General features: G+C 45.2%; 1 protein-coding gene and 1 long non-coding RNA gene across 5 annotated transcripts in view; one reads left to right on the plus strand and one right to left on the minus strand.

The window, feature by feature from the left end:
- LOC149523513 (uncharacterized) overlaps nt 1–5,751 on the minus strand; it is a 45,283-nt gene extending 39,532 nt beyond the window's left edge. Inside the window, exons 1-2 of one of the 2 annotated variants that reach the window (XR_016346961.1) lie at nt 5,613–5,751; nt 2,346–2,483 (exon numbers count right to left, since the gene is read on the minus strand). This is a non-coding gene — a long non-coding RNA (uncharacterized LOC149523513). The remainder of the gene's footprint in view (nt 1–2,345; nt 2,484–5,612) is intronic. The other variant, XR_016346960.1, reaches the window with a different exon arrangement.
- Nucleotides 1–20,275, plus strand: part of NEURL1B (neuralized E3 ubiquitin protein ligase 1B) — a 255,494-nt gene that overhangs the window by 221,735 nt on the left and 13,484 nt on the right. For all 3 annotated transcript variants that reach the window (XM_075900258.2, XM_075900260.2, XM_075900259.2), the window contains one exon: nt 17,321–17,881. In XM_075900258.2, coding sequence (XP_075756373.2) covers nt 17,321–17,881 — 561 coding nt within the window. The remainder of the gene's footprint in view (nt 1–17,320; nt 17,882–20,275) is intronic.

Genomic DNA, 20,275 nt, shown 5'->3' on the forward strand with positions numbered 1-20,275 from the left:
ACAAAGTAGTTGCCTTCATTGATCTTCCCATGCTCTTCTAGCACGTGTAGGCTGACAGTTCTGAATACGTTGCACTGCAGCTGTTCATAATTCGTTTGTATTCCCCACCTCCAAAATCCCTTTATCCTTAAATTTTTTACAGCAAAAGATCCCTCTAGAAAACTATGAGGTAACCCGGCAAGTGGGAAAGCTGCATTTTTCCCTGTTGATTTAAGTATGAACAGTTATTCATCTCTCTTCATTCCCGCTACCCCCATCCCCCGGATTCCTTGCATATTGTTTCTGAAAAATGTAGTAAGATTGCAGCCGTTGTATACATAAAGAATAAGATGATTGAAGACCTGGCCGCAGCTTTATTTAGCTTCCTTCACTGTGTGTTCCTCACAAAGCATTTTCCCCTATCTTTGCCAGAGCACTGTTTAAACTGTGTGTGAATATAAAAGGAGTAAGTTTTTAAATCCTATACCATGTTGGGAGCCATGCCTTTGGAAGGAACAGTCTTCCTAGAGGCCTAATTTCCCCTTCTGCTGTGGGTTTTGTGGCTCTCTAAAGACATATCAAAAGTCTTACATTGTGCAATATGATGCTTATCTGGTTACCCATCTCAGTTGTTTGGACTGAAATAGAGCAGTGGCTTTTTTAAAAAAAATAGCATGGAATTCTTTCATGGTCTCTGACTACAAAACAGTTGTAATTAGTAGAAAGAAGTTAGAACTACCATGAATGGTGACGTTTCTGCAGCAAATTTAAAATAATGGCAAAGACAAATAGTAGGGTTGTTCCATTCGATGTAGCACTTTCTTGGAAGAGTTTAAAGCGCAAATGGATGTTCAGCATGCCGTTCAGCTTTTGTAATGTCAGGTTGGAGTCGAATGCTGTTCTTGCTTTGCATTTGCAACTTTTCTACCTTCACAAATCAATCTCAATTTCTCCCCAGTTTAGCAGCTAATATTGAAAGCACTGTTGCTTTCTGCAGCGTGCAGAGGCACATGATATAATGAAGACAGGGCTGCTCTTATCTCATGGATCTTATAACTCAAATTAGACAAACATAGTACAGTGCAACCATAAAATCATATGGGGCAGCGGTTCGCAACTGTTGGTCTGTGAACTGCTGGCTGCCGGGCCATGATGGCTGCTGGAGCTGAAGCCTGCTGTTTGCAGCAGCTCTGGTGGCCAGGGCTTTTGGCAGACAGGTAACATTTTAATAGCATATTTGCATTTTCTTTATTTGTAAAAGTTTGTGAATGGGTTTGGCAGTCTGCGTTATAAGAAAGGTTGGTAACCACTGATATGGGGCATGCACAAATCCATGCAGAGATTTGGTAGTGTGGCTCCTGAGTGTGTCTCAAACATTGGGAATAGTGATAGAAATGTAGCCGTGTTAGTCTGGGGTAGCTGAAGCAAAATGCAGGACAATGTAGCACTTTAAAGACTAACAAGATGGTTTATTAGATGATGAGCTATTGATCTGAGGAAGTGGGTCTGGCCCACGAAAGCTCATCATCTAATAAACCATCTTGTTAGTCTTTAAAGTGCTACATTGTCCTGCATTTTGCTTCAAACATTGGGCTTTGTCCAAATATGCTTTTTGGGGGTGAAAAAGGAATTAAGAGAAACTGTATAGCAATATGAATTCATCACAGGCACTGAGTTTTATAGAGTTTCCATAAAACAATAGAAATGCAAACTATGCTGAGTTATAGCTCTAATTTTTAAAGTCTTTGATTTGCTAGCTATTCTTCTGGTGCAGTGAAGTGACAGTTTGTGTCTGTAGGGGATGGGTTGGATTTCCTGTGTCCAATGGACAACAAAATTCTTTCCCTGTTCCTATTCCTGTCTGTGCTGGAAGTTAAGTACCAGTAGACTCATTGGAATGGTGTGCAAACGACAGCACACTTTCCATGGCCCCTTCCTCTAAATGATTGAACAGAATTAAAACTGCTGCTGTGAGGATATTAAAAAGAAATGCACTTCACTCTCCAGTTGCATGGAAACCCATTAACATTGGAATGACATGAACACTACTTATGACCAGGACTCGCCGAACCGCGGCGAGCCCCGCTCACCAGCCGCGCTGTCTGGCAATCTGCGCATGCGCAGATTGCCCGAACCTGGCTCTTCCTGGTGCAATCTACTCACCACGGGCGAGTTTATTGTATTATTTGTTGAGCCCTGCTTATGAGTGTCCAGTGTTCACAACTTATTACAAAGTATAAGTAAGTACAAAGGTGCTTTGCTAGAAAACAAGACTCCCTCCAGTAGGGAGTAATGGTGGTTACTCTAAGGCAAAAGGGCAAGACTATTTAAATGTTAACAAGTTCATTAGAATTATGTCATCCTACCTGTATTCTAACTACTGTAAAACTCCAATAGTCCGGCATCCAATTGTACGGTACTCCTGATAGTCTGGCATCAAAATGGCAAGAGCCTAGTGAGTGAGCTTCGGCAAAAAATGAGTTACAAGGCAACAGCGGCAGCAGCTGAACCGAGCGAAAAGGGTAAAAAAGGGTTAAAAAACTAAAACGTCACAGTATACTGTATACAGTATGTACAACAAAAAGGGTTAAGAACACTTTATATACAGTATATAACGTATACAGTATTTATATACCCAGCTTTTAGTACCTCCTGATAGTCCAGCATATCCAATAATCTGGCACCACCTAGTTCCCAAAGGTTCCGGATTATCGGAAGTCAACTGTATTTGCAAAATGAGCGTAACTATTTGCTCATTCATACCAAATGCTGCACTGCAATTTTTATTTTTTTAAACAAGTCAAAACATAAAGCAGGGTTACTCAACTTTGGAAGCCCCACAGTGCATGCCAAGGGCCGCAACTTAAGTGTGGTTGCATATACATGCAAATATTTATGCAAATACAGGCAGTCCCCGAGTTACGCGGATCCGACTTATGTCGGATCCGCAGTTACGAATGGGGTTTGCTGCCCGTCTCCCTGGTCTGCTGGAGACCAGCAGACCAGGGAGACGGGAAGCAAAGCCTCTGAGGACGCCGGCAGCGGGACAGCCGCGGCACGTCTGGGCTGTCCGCTGCCTGCGTGCTCCGCGGCTTTGCTCCCCGTCTCCCTGGTCTGCTGGAGACGAACAGACCAGGGAGACAGGGAGCAAAGCAGAGCAAAGCCACGGAGCACGCAGGCAGCGGACAGCCCAGACGTGCCGCGCTTGTCCCGCTGCCGGCGTGTTCCGCGGCTTTGCTCCCCGTCTCCCTGGTCTGCTGGAGACCAACAGACCAGGGAGACAGGGAGCAAAGCGGAGCAAAGCCACGGAGCACGTGGGCAGCGGACAGCCCAGACGCACCGCGGCTGTCCCGCTCCCGGCGTGCTCCGCAGCTTTGCTCCGCTTTGCTCCCCGTCTCCCTGGTCTGTTGGAGACCAGCAGACCAGGGAGACGGGGAGCAAAGCCGCGGAGCACGCGGGCAGCAGGACAGCTGCGGCGTGTCTGGGCTGTCCCGCTGCCCCCGTGCTCCGCGGCTTTGCTCCGGACGCCTGTGGTACAGCAGCTGGGGTGCTGCCGGTTGATCCTGTAGCGCCACTCTGGGCGCTACTGGACCAACCCGGCAGCACCCCAGCTGCTCTGCCCCAGGCGTCCTGATTCAACTACTGCTGGTCAGTTTCAGCAGTGGCTGAATCAGGACGCCTGGGGCAGAGCAGCTTGGGTGCTGCTGGGTTGGTCTAGTAGCGCCGAGGAGCGGCACTACTGGAGCAACCCAGCAGCACCCAAGCTGCTCTGCCCCAGGCGTCCCCAAGTCAGCCGCTGCTGAAACTGACCAGCGCTGACTACAGGAAGCCCGAGGCAGAGTTGCTCTGCCCCGGGCTTCCTGGAATCAGCCGCTGATCAGTTTCAGCAGCAGCTGACTTGGGGACGCCTGGGGTTCTTAAGTTGAATCTGTATGTAAGAACTGGCGTCCAGATTCAGCCTGTTAAAACTGATCAGCGGCTGATTCCAGGAAGCCCGAGGCAGAGCAACTCTGCCTCGGGCTTCCTGTAGTCAGCGCTGGTCAGTTTCAGCAGCGGCTGAATCTGGATGCCAGTTCCGACTTACATACAGATTCACCTTAAGAACAAACCTACAGTCCCTAGGTTGTACGTAACCCGGGGACTGCCTGTAGTTAGGCAATCTCCATTAATTTTTGTTTATCTCCTAGAACTGGAAGGGGCCTTTGAAAGGTCATCGAGTCCAGTCACCTGCCTTCACAGCAGGACCAAGTATCATTCCTGACAAATTTTTCCCCAAAATCGCCTCCCCAAGGATTAAACTCACAACCCTGTCCTTAGCAGGCCAATGCTCAAACCACTGAGCTATCCCTCTCCCTTGATAGGCATGAATACAAAGATTAAGGCAAGACTACACAACAGGCCCCAGTTAAGTCAGTTCTTCTGATATTAACAAAATGCAATATTTACCTGATTACCACCCATATGACAGCCCTTTTAATGAGCAATGACAGCCCAGGAATTTAACTACTAAAACACATATAAACAGAAGACTACTTTTTTGTTTTGTCTTCAGAATTTTAACAAATCAAACCAAAACTGCCAATATAATATTTACTGAAATATAAATACAATCAATGTGAAGTTGAAGGCACCAAAGGGAAAAGTGACACGGCTAGAAAAGGAACCCAGGAATCCTGCTTCCCAGAATCCCTTCCTTTCCCCTGCTTGCCCCACCAAGCACCAGCTCCCACAATTAGGGTTGCCAGATGGTTTAACCAAAATACCAAACATTCCCCCCACCCAACCCCCAAAAAAACCACCAGGTAAAAAATTCTGTTGGGGGGGGAGGGGGAAACGGGTGAGACCAAAGTTGTTATGGGGGGGGGGGGGGAAGGACCCCGAGAGTCCCAGCATGGCCCCTTTAAGAAATGCCTTTTTGGCCCTATCAGGCTGCCGGTAGCTGTCCTCCATCTTGTCTTCCTGCTCCGGGCCAGACAGCTCCCCTGCGGAACCAGTTAAGCACCCGGTATTTTCTCCTCCTCACCGGGAAAAAAATCAGAAAATACTGGATAGGAGGCGAAAATACCAGACTCTCTGGGTCAATACCAGACACCAGGCAACCCTACTGACAGTCCTCACAGAGCAGAGACTGGAACCCCCCAAATCTAACCAACAGACCCACTGCCCACCTACAGGAAAGGAAAGAAGCCAGATGTTTTAATGCCCAGTTCCCTGCTCCAACCCAATGCACCCACCCCTCCTCTAGAGCCAGGTATCCCCCAGCCATCTGCTCTAAGTCTGTGCCCCTCTCTTCCCCCAGAACCCAGCACACCCAGCCTCCCTGCTCCAACGCACTCATGCCTCCCTGAGAGCCAGGCAACCTCAGCCCCCTGCTATAACCCAGTGCTCTTTCCCTTCCGCACAGCCGGGGACATAAATCTAGCTGGGCGGAGGGTAACGCACCTGAGTCTCACTGGAACCATGCACTTTTCCCTCCCAAGTGCTGGGGCCCGTGCACAGAGTGCCTGTGAATGGTCCGGGCACATGGCTCTGAAAATTCCATTCAAGGTACGTGCTGCTGTGTCCCCTCCCCAACCCTCTTTGCAGAGCAAAAAATCCTCCCCACGTCTTTCGCTGCCCGGCTCTGCCACTACCTTGCCACGTGCCTTGCTGCCCGGCTCCCCCGCTGCCTCTTGCCTCCCCCAGAAGCTCCTGCGCACACACCGACGTGGCCTGGCTCAGTGCAGCACTGCTCGGCTCGCAGGGAAGCGCCGCCGCTGTGGCAGGCGTGTTCTGCTGCCACCTCTTGCTTCTCCCTCCCCACCCCACCCCACCCCACCCCCACAGGCCTGCAGCTCCTGCGCATACAGTCTGGCTCAATGCAGTGCAGCTTGGCTCTCTGGGAGGCGCTGCTGTTGGAGCCCACAGCGACAAGGCAGCCCAGGAAGCAGCTCAAGGCGCCGTGGACCGCATACAAACGAGCCACGGACCACATGTTGAGTAGCCTGACATAAAGCATTGCTTTCAGAAACAATCAATTGACTGTATTGCTACCAACAACCTTACAATATCAACTCAGTTTAGTTGTGTGCTCTAGAAAGGAAGGAAAGTTTATAATCCAGAGTTAAAGGATGACTACGAATTGCAAGGAGGAAAGTCATTTAAATACGTGAAAAACACTGCAACTATAACATTTTTTAATCTAGTTAAATTACTGACTGAGAACCTAAGCATTAATGGTTAGAATTTTTTCAGTGTCCTGAGTGTTTATCTCTGACTGTTTACCTTCTATCCCAGCAGCCATTGGGACAGGTACATAGAAATGATAAAAGAAACAATAGCAATTTATACCAGTTTTTCACAGTTCAAACCTTTGAATAGTACAAAAAACTGCCTCTTGGACTCCAAGTTTAGGAAGAGAGAACAAAACGGATTTTAAAAAAACAAAACCTCTCTCCCTAAATTAGTGAGAACTTTTTTTTTTTTTAAATAACAGCAGTTTAATAAAAACATATAGAAAGAAGTCATCATGTATCACATCAACTAACAATCATGGGTAATGCATAGCTTGCTGTGCTGGACTTGTATGAAAATTAATATGCTTTGTATATACAGCATATTTATGAGCACCTAGTCCAAACACTGCTGTCCAGATTTATTTATAGTAAGATTTGCTGGCTGACTATTGTTAAGACAGGTTCAGAGGGGTAGCCGAGTTAATCTGTAACTGGAAAAATTTAAACAACAACAGATAGTCTTGCAGTTTAGAGATCTAAGGGTATGACTACACTAGCCCCGTAGTTCAAACCAGGGAGGCTAATATAGGCATTCAAATTTGCAAATAAAGCCCGGGATTTGCATCTTCCCGGCTGGTCGCCATTTTTTGAAATTTACAAGTCCGGACTAACTGCCCGCGTCTACACGCGGCAGGGACCCGGTATTTCGAATTAAAGCCCTAAATCGAACTACCTGTTATTCCTCCTGCAAGGATGCAGACAGACCATCTTTCAAAGAATTCCAGTTCATGATCTCATGAGCATGGCCTTCTGAAATAGCTTGAGCCAATGGACCATGGGTGTCAACAAAACGTGATAGATGATGACAAACTGAGCATCTTCCAAGGCTTCCATCTATCACACAGCTGCTTTCATCTCTTGCACACAGAGACTCAAGAAGGTATTATCACATAGACCCTGTCTTTTTTCCATCTCTGTCTCACTGATTCCAAGAAATTGCTACTAAAAATACTCATTGACCAGACTATTTCCATCCACTCCCCTTGAGTTCAGTGTGTGCTTATTTATATTATAATAGCACTTTGGAGCCCATTGTGCTAAGCACTGTGAAACACATGGTGAGTGGTAGTGCTTGCCCCAAAGAGTTTTAGGTCAAAACAGACTAAAGGTGAGAGGGGAAACAGAAGGCCAGGGTAGATGAAGTCAAGCAAGCAGGAGTAGAACTCATCTCTTCTGGTCCTCAGTCCCGTGCTCTGTTCATGTGACCAGATTGCCTTCCCTCCTAGTCTGTCCCTTATTTTGGAAATACAGCCTCCCCATTTCAAAATCCTACACTGGCTCACACTTTATTCCTTAACAGCTGAACACAGTTTTTTTGTTTGGTTGATTGGTTGTTGTTATCTCAGCAATACAAAATTTTTATTAAGTGGTGTTTCCTGGTCCTAATGCTGATGAGAAAATTCTTAAATCAGATGCTTTGAGTTTATATGATATTTAATTTTCAGGTGGCAACACAGAAGTCGTTGCATTTAAGAGTAAAAATCTGCCGGGGTTAGGAGCAAAACATTTTGAGCTCAGAGTTGATTGTGGGGACTGGGACAAAAGCAAAGGAAACTATCCAATGTGTTCTGCTGCTTATGCATGAAGACAAAGAGGTGTTGAGATTCAAGACAGCGATAGTAAAACATAAGCTCTGAAGGATGAAGAAATTATTATAGGCCTATCAACATTATCCCAAATTATACAAGGCTCTGATTATTTTTGGAATAGTTTGAAGGTGTTTTTTTTAGATTTTCAAACTGAGAGAATGAAAATAACCCTAAGAATGTGCAGCCATTCATTGATATCAAGACAATAGTTTGGTCCACTGTGCCTTTTAACGCAGAGCTCATCAGGAGGTCTTTATTAGTACAAGGGAACTGCATAATGCCAGCTTTATATGGTATTCAATAAAACCTATAACAGCCTTCTGTTCCTGGGGAAGGGAAAGAGTTGGTAAGGTTTCATGAAACAGCAGGTTACACAGCTCACCCCAGACTGCTGCTGATGTTGATGATGAAGAAGCCACTTCTGGTTGGTGCTAATCTGTCCTGCTTTGTGGTGATGGGTCACATGTTACAAGGTGAGTCACCATGTACAAAGGACTTAAGGCTCCCTCCCTCCAAGCGTTTGCACAACACATCCCAGCACTCGAATTTTGAAAAACGCCTTTCCACACTGTGAATTTGGAGGTTCACTCATTGTCCTAGATGCCTTGTGATATGGCAGGAGAGTTATATGATTATCTTTAGTCCACTTCTTTGCTATGGCTGTTTTTCACCCTTGGAATAGTCTCTCTTTATTCATCACCTTCTGTCTTTCAGCTGCTGATGGTCTTGTGACCAAAGAACAGTCAGTTAACTATGATAATTTGGGCCTGGGGTTATTTTCCTTTCAAGGCATCCATTGTTGTGTGTACTGTTTTTTATGGATGTGGCTGAATTGTGCATTTGTGTTTCTCATCACTGCAGAGAAATTTGTTTTAAGTTTAGAGGACCAGAGGTGTGCAAGTTCATGACATGAGAACACAACTGCAATAGATTAAACTGGTGTGGAAAAATAACAAGTCACAAGTGAAACGGATGAAATATGCTTAATTAATAGTACAGGTTGGACCTCCCTCAACCTGCACCCTTGGGTCCTGACTGGCCCTGAACAAGGGGATTTGCTGGACCAGGGAAGGTCCCTCCCAACATGGCCTATGCTGCCCTCGGCTAGAGCTCTATACCGTCCCTGATTCTGCTTGCCTGGCCATGGCTCCCCAGGCTGGCCCCCAAGGTCCACGGCCAGAGCTTCATCGCTGCTGGTGGCAGCCCCCGTGCTCCAGGGCTGGAGCTCCAGAGCTGCTGCCGCTGCCTGCCTCCCTCCCTACCCCCCGCCCCGCACTCCATGGCTGGAGAGCCTAGGACTTCCTGTTGCACTGCCTGCTCCTCCACGTCCAGCCCCTCTCCCAGATGAGTCACCAGCCCCTCCTGCCCTGTGGCTCAACCTCCCTATACCTGGGCTCTGTGGTCCAGGAACATCTGTGGTCTTGCCAGACCAGAGTCCTGGTTAAGGGAGGTACAACCTGTATTTTACAGAAGTGATTTTGCAATTCCTTCTGTGAGCATATTCTTTGCAAGGAGTAGGTACTTTTGCAAGACCAAGAAAAAATTGTCACTGGCCTTTGACTTGAAATAAGATCATGTCTACACTAGTGAACTTACCTCAGGTACAGCTGTACCTGTGCAGTTGCGCCACTGTAAGGTCTCTTGTTTAGCCACTGTGTACCAATGGGGGAGAACACTCCTATCAACATTTTTAAAAAGAACACCTCAGCACACAGCAGTAGTTATGTCAGTGGGAGAAACTCTCCAGCTGACATAGCTCTATGCACACTACTGCTTATGCCCCCAAAACTTACGTCACTCAGGGATGGTTTTTTTTTCCACATTCCTGAGTGACATAGGTTTTGCTGACATAAGTGATAGTGTAGGCATAGCCTAAATGTGTTTGCTGCAAAAAAAAAAAAAAAAAAAAAAGGAGAGGGGTATGATTTTACAATGAGCGAGAGAATCTGAGTTAACTCTGAATGTAAAATCTCTTTGAAGACAAAGCACATGTAGTTTTTGCCTGGATATTGTCAGTTGTGTTCACCCTGTATTCCCCATCTAAGCTTTACCTTGACTTGTTACATTAAGATAATAGTTCATTGTCTCCACTAGGATAGTTATCTCATTGTAAAAAAATTTACCTTTTTGGTAGTGAAGGCATAGCCAGACGAGGTGTGTGTGTGTGTGTGTGTCCCCGTCCGTCCGTCCCCATCCGGTAGCAAACATTTAATATTTTCTGGGTTTCATTATGAACACAATATATATTTATTTGCAAGAGCTGCACAGGTTGTTTCCGAACCCAACCAACAGTGCCTTCAGTAGTTGGTGTAGTTTTGATTACTAATGGGAAACTTACCATATCTCAGTGGAATGGCTAGCAGACCTTTCAAGCAAATCGTGTAGTTCAGATGATGGAAACTCATATGAATCGAAGATGAAGAAAACATTCACATGACCCTCTGCTATACAGTGACCAGGTTATATTACAGTTCTAGTTCTTACACTTGCGAAATGACTTAACAATATCCTTATACACTGAAGTTTTGAAATTGTATGTGGAATCCATACAGACATATGTCGATTTGCATCTAACTATGAACTTGTGATTTTTAAAATATTTTTCCTGTCCTTTTCTTCTTTTTTGTAATTTTTCGTCATAAACTACAATGCAAAATTGCTGTTTAGGCAATTTTACCTAATTGAAAACGGCTGAACACTCTCAATGGTTGTTAATATAATTAAGGAGCTGTAACAACTGTAGAAATAAACTTGCACTTATTTTGCTCCCCAAACATAGATTGAGGGGCCTAACATTGGGAATTGAAGTTGAAAAATTTGGCTTAGCTACATGTTAAATATGTGAAATTAACTCTCTTGGGCTGTGTCTACATTGGCAAGATTTTGCACAAAATCTTGCCACCTGTCTACACTGGCCGCGAGTACTTGAGCAAGAACACTGACGTTGTAATGTAGGAAATCAGGAAATTTGCCTCTTGCGCAAATACTCTGACGCTCCCGCTCAGAGATAAGTCCTCTTGCGCAACTGTTCTTGTGCAAGAGGCCAGTGTAGACTGGCAACGTTAATTTCTTGCGCAAGAAAGCCTGATGGCTAAAATGGCCATCGGAGCTTTCTTGTACAAGAGAGCATCTACACTGGCACAGATGCTTTTGCGCAAAAGCACATCTCTTGTGCAAAGGCACATGCCTGTGTAGACACTCTCTTGCGCAAATACTTTAACACAAAAACTCTTGCGTTAAAAGTATTTGCGCAAAATCATGCCAGTGTAGACGTAGCCCAATAGAGACTGCTGCCATATTCCCTTTGTTTTGAACATGGAAGCAATGCATTAAAAAAAGTTAATGCAGATTTTATCCCTTGGTCTCAAAAGATTAGATAATAGTGATTTAACAACTATTTAAATGAGGTTCTGCTGCATTTTATTATGTTTTGTTTCATTTCTGCTTATTTATAAACAAAAAGTTTCCATTTCACCCTAATGTAAGTTGCAAGATGCGTGTACATGCAGCAGCATCTCATGTCCTCCCTGGTTGCATTTTCTATGGTACATGGCATTGGAGGGTTGCTGGGGTTTTTTGTTGCACTGCAAAAATGAATCGGGACAGGATTTAGCAATCATGGGGCACAAGGAGAGTTTCAATAATCTAGTTAGATTTCCAGTGGTGCATTAAACATGCCCCATGAAGTGAGTGTTGTCCCGATCTTCCTGTCTTTTGTGGTTGGTGTGGAATCCTGATAAGAGGCCACCTGGCTACTGTAGCATATTGTGCCCTGCTCTTTGGAAGGTTCCTTTATTACTTTATTACAGGGTTACTTTATTACAGGGTTGCAGCAGCATCTGACTAACTGTTTGTTGTGCAAAGAAAAAGTTCTAACATTTCTGGTAAACCTGTTTGATAAAGTTATGTCATAGAGATAAAGTGGTGGTGATAAGCATGTTCCTTGTGTAGCAAGTATTAATGGACAGATTCCTTGCTGCATTCATCCTTAGTACTCATTCTGTGAGCGCAGTGGGAAGACCAAACGCCATTGTGTCAATGAACTATCAGCCCCTTTAGTGCCGCTTACCAGGCTGGTCTTTGTTAATAATCCATCCGTTGCCTTTACTCCTGTGGTATGTGGTGTTCTAGTGTCTGTGGGGATGATGCCAGCAATAAGAACCAGCTTTTGATTGTTTTCCTGCTTGTCTTGCAGTTATAGTCACGGTTGCATGATTCTACAGCTTTGCTCTCTGGGCAGGGCCCCTCTTTGTGCTCTGTGAGTGTGTAGCACCTAGCAGAAGAGGGTCCTGGTCCATGACCGAGGCTCTAGGTCGGGGTGGGCAATAATTTTTTGCTGGGGGTCACTTTAAAAACGTTTGAAGTGGCCCCGGGCCACATTGGAAAGGGTGGGGCCTCAAACGGAAGGGGAGGGGCCAGGATGCTTCCGGGCTCCCCCAGAGCGGAGGAAACTTCACGTGCTCCCCCTACTCCTAGGCCTGATTGGCCTGGGAGCAGGAAAGCATGTGAAGCCTCCTCCTGCCCTGCCAGGAGCACATGGCATTTAGAAATGCCATATGCTCCTTGCAGGGCGGAGGAAACTTTGTGCGCTTCCCCTGCCTCCAGCCCCAATTGGCCTGGGGTGGGGAGAGTGGCAGGGCCTCCACGGGCCAGATCAACCCGTTTAGTGGGCCAGATCCAGCCCGCAAAGGCCCTTTTGTCCACCCCTGTTCTAGGTAATCGGTCAATACAAATAGTAATAATAATAATAATACAGGAGTAGAGCCTTACACTGCACCTCTGATTTCATTCCACTTCAGCCTTACGGCATTGCCTTGGTTACTCTCAATTACTAGGCCCCAGCAACAAGTCTAAGGTTAAGTTTCATCTCTAGGACCAGCTTCTCCCTAACTTTAGCGATTTCAGTGGAATTACTTCAGATGCTGTACATCTGCCTGAGAGAAGGGAGAATCAGGCCTCAGGGCTTCTGCACAGCTACAGTTCATCAGGTCAGTCCCCACCTTTGGCTTGCATAAGGAACAGTGGCAGATTGTGATAAACAGTGCAACAATATGAGTCGTGGGGAAGGTGTGGCTGTGGCGTTCTAGAAATCCCCAATGTTCTGCATAAATGAGCTAGAAAGGTTTTATTTTTCAGATTAAAGCCATGAGAAATACACGGAAATTGCTCCATGTCTATCCGCAGTGTGTGTTTGTAGTTCAAAACATGTCTTGATTGTATAATACCTCCCTAAAGGTCAATGTAACTTAAGAAATTTACTAGGCTTTTGACAATAGGCTGAGGTTTTAGATATGGTATGAGTACATATTGACTTGGCTGTGAGAGAAGTTTAATTTTGCTTTAGCCCAGTTTATGTAGCTCTGCAGAACAGGTTCAGGGACATACTGATGTAAAGTCAGATGCCATTTCTTGCTGTGTATTTTCAGTGAGAAGTGTCTACTTACAAATTATTTCCTCTTCATTTCAGCTCACTTTGATTTGCTTTTAGTTTATTTCCATGTTTCCTGAAGCCCTCTGTAATATTGTCAATCCTTCCATGTTCAAGAGATATGATGTAAGCATCGTGATGTTGATTAGTGCCATTGAGAAGAAAGGCAGAAAATGGCAAGCTTTACAATGGAAAGAGGGGGCAGATTGGGATTGTGGGTGTCTTGCTTACATTTAATTTAATCTATTTTGTATATGGCACCTCATTCTCTCATAGTCTTTATTCATTCTTACAGTAAATGGGGCGATGCTCTTATTCCCACATTGCAGGTGAGGAACTGAGGCCCAGAGACACAAAGCAACTTGACCAAGGTCACATGAGAGCTTTCTGGTAGTTCAGGAAACTGAACTTCCTTCTTCCTGGGCCTAGCCTAGTGCTGTAAGCACTGGTTCAAGCTTTATTATTTACTCTAAGGCTTTTATTGTAGAATGAAAAGGTGAAAGCTGCAATGAGGATGCTGCCCAGGACAATAACATAATTGCAAACAGTGATTAGTTGCCCACCATCTCACCATCCCACTAGTTGACTACCTGCAAAAAACAAAACCACAACCGAGCTCTACAACCAGACTTTTACAGTGTGAGCAATGCCTCTTCTGGCTCAGTCTCAGGGTAAATGGTGTTTTATTCAAAATGGTAACTGACAGGTGTTCATGTTTGGAGAAAATGGCATTATAAATAAATTATCCATCCATTTCCTTCTGGAAAGTTTCCTATTGTGTGGTCACAATGTGCTTTCCTGTCTTTAAAAAAACAACTTAAAAAAAATAGCCATAGCCTATGGCAGGCTGGAATGAGTGAAGCATTTGAAATAGGTGGAGTTGTAATTGCTTTCCCAGCCTTTGCACTGACAGAACTATCACTCCCCTTTCATTCTGTTGCTGCTTTTGTATGGACAAATACTGTCAGGGAACTCACATAAAAATGCTCTTTTGGGTCTCAGTTTCTATTAGTGTTTCCTTTGTTCACAATTTCGGTGCACTAGAAAAACCAACTATGGGTTTTTAAAAGTCTGAGGGGTAGTTGTGTTAGTCTGTAACTTTAAAAATGAGTAATCCTGCAGCACCTTAGAGAGTAACATATATATATATATATATAAAATGTGTTTGTGTGTGGTATCATGAGCTTTCATGGGCAAAACCTACTTTCTCTGCTCATGATAAGCTCATTATGCCATTTATATATTTTTGTTACTCTAAGGTGCTGCAGGATTGCTCTATGAGTTTTTGTGAGTCTAGAAAAAAATGGGCGAACAAAAGCTCTGCTTCCCATTGCCTACCAAAGTAAACCTGAATTGAGGGCAGTACACTGTGTTTCCCCTAGATTTTATTTTCAGTCATTTGGAAACTATAGATGATTGACTATATTTAACATTTTTCGATTGAACTGTTATTCAAAGATACATTTTGAAGATGCCAAATATCCAGTTCCAGCTTCTTAGTAAGGAATGGATATTACCAGCACCTGACCATTGTTGGTAGCTACATTTTTACATGCTAGATGCTGGCCTGTGCGTGTTCGAATCTATGTCCCTCACTTGCTGAAAGAACCAAAATCACATTCTCTTTGCAGCAAAGAGTTTGTTCAGAACATTTGGCACTGTGTGCATTGAGCACCACCCAGGTTACAACAGTTGGGTCATTTCCAGAAGCAGCTGTCTTCTGTATCTGGGCTTTTAAGGAGGAATGAAACAAAATTCTTAATTGGTGAGTTTATGTTAAAATACTCAGGAGACTGAGCCACTGTCCTTACACAAAATTCCGCGTGGCGCATTGTCTATGTAGTGCAGCTTCTGACTTCACTGAAGGAAACATAATAGCTAGAGGCCATTCAGTTATCTGTTGGTTTTTGGCCTCTGATCTTAATATTTAGGACACTTTTCATGGAAGTGGCATCTTTGTGCCCCAAGAGCAGAATTGATCCTGCTGCAGATTATCCACTTTGAGCTGTAATCCTCTTTTTCTGATATTTGCTCTTGCCCTTTTTCTGCCATCTGAGCCCACTGCTTCCCTGGACTGTCATGCTGTTGTTGTGTAGAGCACGTTTGTTCAAAAAGGGAATGGAAGTCCCAGGCTGTCATGTGAATGCCCATTATATTTTTGCTTGCAAAAAGTTGTCATGATTGCAGATCTCCTGCCAGCTCTTCCAAATTGAGTTTTTAGCATCATCTGATGTTCTCTTGAAAACAAAGGAAGCCGTTAGCAAGTGTGTCCCCATGACACTCTTCCTGATGTGTGGAGAAACCATAGCTTAGACTGGGAGGAAACAGCTTGAGGGAAAGCCCAATTATTTTTTAAATGTCATATCTGGCATAATAATTCCAAAATTAACGTGCTTGGAGGTTTTTATATTTAAGATAGCTGGCACCAAATTTTCCCTTCCATTTCCTTTTTTTGGTTCGATTTTCTATATTTAAAAAGATGTATTGCATATTCGTTATGTTTACAAGAAAAGGAGGTGGGAGATGGGAAGAACAAATGTTCCAGTTGTTTGCATTTCTGTTCTTCTTCTTTAGTTCATCTTCTTTATTAGCTTTGGGGTAACACCTAGTAGCCCCCATCATGGACCAGGTGCTGTGTCTCTGCTGCAAAAAACTTGTAGTTAAGGCTCAAGACTGGAAGCAAACTTTGTGTTCTATTCCCATTTCAGTCCCAGACTCTGTGTAATCTTCTTTTAGGGCCTGTGCAGGCTCTCATTGAAATCAATGTCAAAGTTCCCATGGACTTAAATGACACAGTATCAAGCCCATAAACTCTGGACCTCTATTTGTAAAATGTGGTGGATGATACTTTATTACCTGGGGTTCTGGGTGGCTTGTAAAGCACTTGGAGATCTTCAAATGGAGGAGATGAGGCATAAATGCAATATCTTGTACTTATTTTCTTATTCTGTGAAAGACAAATTGGCTCCTTTATGTGCCAGTCACATATGATATCTGAGGCTATATAAAGTTTCAAGCAGAGCTTTTAGCATTATGGAGAAATGCTGTGCTGATGTAGACACGGTACACTGGATTCTAAATAGGGATGTGATAGTGTACACGTGTCAACCATTAACCAATGAGCCTGAGCTCATCGGTTAACCTTCAGTTACACGCAGCACCCCACTTCTTCCTCCACCCCACTACTGCTGCCTCTGTATCAGAGGCAGCAATGTGGATGGGGGCGGGCCGGTGGAAGCCTTTGCTCACGGGGAGCTGGCTTTTAAGCTGGCTCCCTGTGAGCACCGGCTCCCATGGAGCCACTTGCCCTCCTCCCACCTCTGCATCAGAGGCAGCAGCACAGAGGGGGGGCAGGCAGGAGCTGCCTCCCCCCTTCGTCCACCCCCCCAGCTGAAATTTTCAGCTGTTATGTTTTCCAAAATAAATGCATTTTAACATCCCTAAATACCTTGGTTTATTTTTTCAAAAGTACAACTCCACTGCTAAGAAATTGTGTGCATGTCGCATGGAAATCAATATTTTGTGCACCTGCTCCAGCAGCTCTGTGCCTCACACCCATGATTCCTCGAGGCAGTGCAGATCAGTTGAGGAGCTGGCTATGTGTTAATGGTGCTGTGTTAGAAACTCAGCCAGAGGTACTGCTGTTTTCTTGATGAACTAGGACACGTCTAGTAAGAATAGGGGAGTGTTATTTTTTTAAGCTTTTTAAGAGGACAAAGCAAATATGCTTCAAGGCAGGTTGCCACAAGTAAGGTTTACAGAAAGTTGGACACCTAATCAGTGGAGAGTAGACAGTTGCAGCTGGCTGTGCACCACTTTAAGCCCAGAAACGGCAGGCCCCTTCCCACACGCAGAGCTCCACTTGAGTGCGAGTGCGAAACTGCTCACCTAGAATCATAGAATCCTAGAGCTGGAAGAGACCTCAGGAGGTCGTCCAGTCCAGTCCCTTGCCCAAGGCGGACCAATCCCACCTCATTTAGCAGACTGAAGGAAGGCAGGTTGCTCTGGCTGCATGTGCCTAACGGTGCTGTTGTTGTTTCCTTTTGCAGACACCAGTCACCAGACCCGCTCGGTGTCCAGCAGACCTCACTACCCGTTGCCCAACAGCAGCCAGGAGAGACGCTCTGTCCTTGCCATTGCAGAGCCCCCCCGTTTCCACTCCCAAGCCAAGGGCAAGAATGTCCATCTGGATGCCCACTCCCGCAAGGCCACCCGGAGGAACAGCTTCTGCAACGGCGTCACTTTCACCCACCGACCCATCCACCTTTATGAGAAGGTGCGGCTCAAGTTGGTGTCCGTGCACCATGGGTGGAGCGGAGCACTGCGCTTTGGCTTCACCACCCATGACCCATCGCACATGAGCTCTGATGACATACCAAAGTATGCCTGCCCTGACTTGGTGACTCGTCCTGGCTACTGGGCTAAAGCTTTGCCAGAGAGGTTCGCGCTGAGGGACAATATTCTGGCTTTCTGGGTCGACCGCCATGGGAGAGTCTTCTATAGTATTAACGATGAGGAGCCAGTATTGTTTCACTGCGGCGTTAAGGTCCCTGGGCCTCTCTGGGCACTGATAGATGTCTATGGAATTACTCATGAAGTGCAAATACTAGGTGAGTGTACTTTCTCTCCCTGGGCTCGCTCCTATGGACTCTGCTTTCTGCAAAGCATCTTGATGGAGGAAGCAAACATGGCATATCTGCACCAGTGCGCCTAAAAACAGGCTTAAACATGAACAATTTGTGACTGGCACCATGAACATTTTCGTATTGCCAGCAGCAGGGATCCAGGGAGCTCTCAAGTAATGGCATGTCCAGTGTTTCTCTTGAGAAGCTCTTCCACAATCTAACAGATGTCACTGCTTATGCTGTAGTTCTTTCCCCCGATTACCAGTCTGCTTGTTGTTTGGTAGTTTAATCCCATCATGCATAGATTTAAAAGATTTTAAGGCCAGAAGTAACCATTATGATTATGTAGGCTAACCTGCATAAGACCGGGGAAAGATCCCTACCCTAAAATTTCTCGAGACCCACCCTTCTCCTGTGCTGGCACTCCAGCCGCGTCATCCTCCCCCTTCCCACTTTGAAACACCACATGCAGCCTGGGGCCAGCGTCATGTGGAGCCTGGGATCAGCTGGGGACTTCTCTGCTGACCCAGGGCTCCAGGCAGTGCTGCTGCTTTGAAACGCCACATGCAGCCTGGGGTCATCCCAACTGTCAGTGGAGGAGTTCCCTGCTGATCCTGGGCTCCACACGACGCTGCCACTTTGAAACGCCACGAGGAGTCTGAAGCTGGGCTCCCCATGGCATTTCAAAGTGGCAGTGCCACATGGAGCCCAGGATCAGCAGGGGAGTCCTCAGCTGACCCCCGGCTTGATGTGGCGCTTTTGCCTTTAAAGTGTAGAAACAGCAGTAGGGCTGTTTCTACACTTCAAAAGTAGAGGCACTCTATCGACTGGTCGAATAGTCGATGCAAAATGCATCAACTATTCAGTTAGTCAATTAATTGCAATTTAACATCCCTACAATGGCCCCGACCCAAAAAAGCCCCCCCCCCTGCCATAAATCAAGAAAACATAGGAATCTTTTGTGTTTGTCAAGGCTGTTCCCCACTCTGGCATGACAAATGCAGAAGTGGGGGCCTGAAAAAACACCCCAAAACCTGGTCTCTATGGGCTTTGGTACAAAAATCTCCCACCAAAATCCTAATACCCGAACTTTGGAGAAATCCACTGCCGCCACCCAAGTAATTTCCACAAAAAACAGGGAAGAGATCACTTGGGAAACCTCCTTCCTAAGGTAAAAGTCTCCCCCTGCCCCAACCTCCATTTTACTTGGAGTTGGGAAAAATCCAACACAGACAGGGGATTCACAGACTGTAATGGACGCTGCCCTTATAACTAGGCACTGAGTTACAAGACACAACAATCAACCAATTCCAGTTAATTAGAAAAAGAAAACAAACTTTAATATCAAAACAAAACTACACTTGCAAGCATAATAAAGTGGCTAGATGGAAAGGGCCATCAATCGATATACTCAGGGGAATTCCCTGGGTTCAAGATTTTAGTTACAAAAGAGGGGAAAAAACCCACACACTTAAGCTCAGATATCAGTTCTAAATTCCCAAATCAGGAAAACAATAAAACCTGATGGACTGTCTAAACTTTGCCCTACTTACACATTGTAAGCAGTCTTTTCTCAGAGAGAGACACGGGCCTCCCATCTCCTTCAGTCTTGGAAGAAAACGCTCTGACTCAGACAAAGGAGGGAAAAGATAAAAATTCCTTTGTCCCAGTTTGAAATCTGCATTGCTGTTGGCTCCTGGCTAGGGACAGGAGACATAGCTAACCCTTTAGTCCCCAGGTGCTGGTCAGCACTCCTGATTATGACAGTGTTGGACATAAATTAATATTTTACTTTATTTAAATGAAGTGTGGCAAACCAACATGAGACAGTTAAAGCACTTAGTCTATTTAATCATTTAAATTAATATTTCCTTTCTTACTGGTTAAATTAAACCATTCTCCTTTTGCCCCACATCTTACAGCAGGTTTTTCTTGCATCCACTAAGCCAGGAAAACAAAATGTTTATTTGAAGTGCGCTCAGATATGCTACACGGGAGTGAATTAGGATGCTGCTTTGGAGCAATGTATGATGGGGACTGAAGAGACAAAGTCAATTGAATCGGGCTTCCTCTGGTCATATTTCAGACACCCAGTTGGAGTAGTCCAGTGAAATGCTATGACTCATCCTCCAAGCCTGTCCCAGTTCCCCTTCCCCAGCCTCTGTGTCTGAGGCTGTAGTTTATATTATCTCCTATGGCGGCCACTTATAGCCTCTTACGTTACATTCCAGTGCTATCAAAGATTTTTTAGAAAGCACAGCACCTAACCAGAAGAGAGGCCAGCTTCCACCTTATCAGCCAAGGGACAGCAGTGTCCTCAATCTCTTTCTAAGAGTTTGGAAATCTTTTCTAAACTTTGGGTCCCTTTCCTCCCCCCAC

Source organism: Pelodiscus sinensis, chromosome 16 (assembly GCF_052426305.1).
Source record: "Pelodiscus sinensis isolate ZL-2025 chromosome 16, ASM5242630v1, whole genome shotgun sequence".
NCBI lineage: Eukaryota > Metazoa > Chordata > Testudines > Trionychidae > Pelodiscus > Pelodiscus sinensis.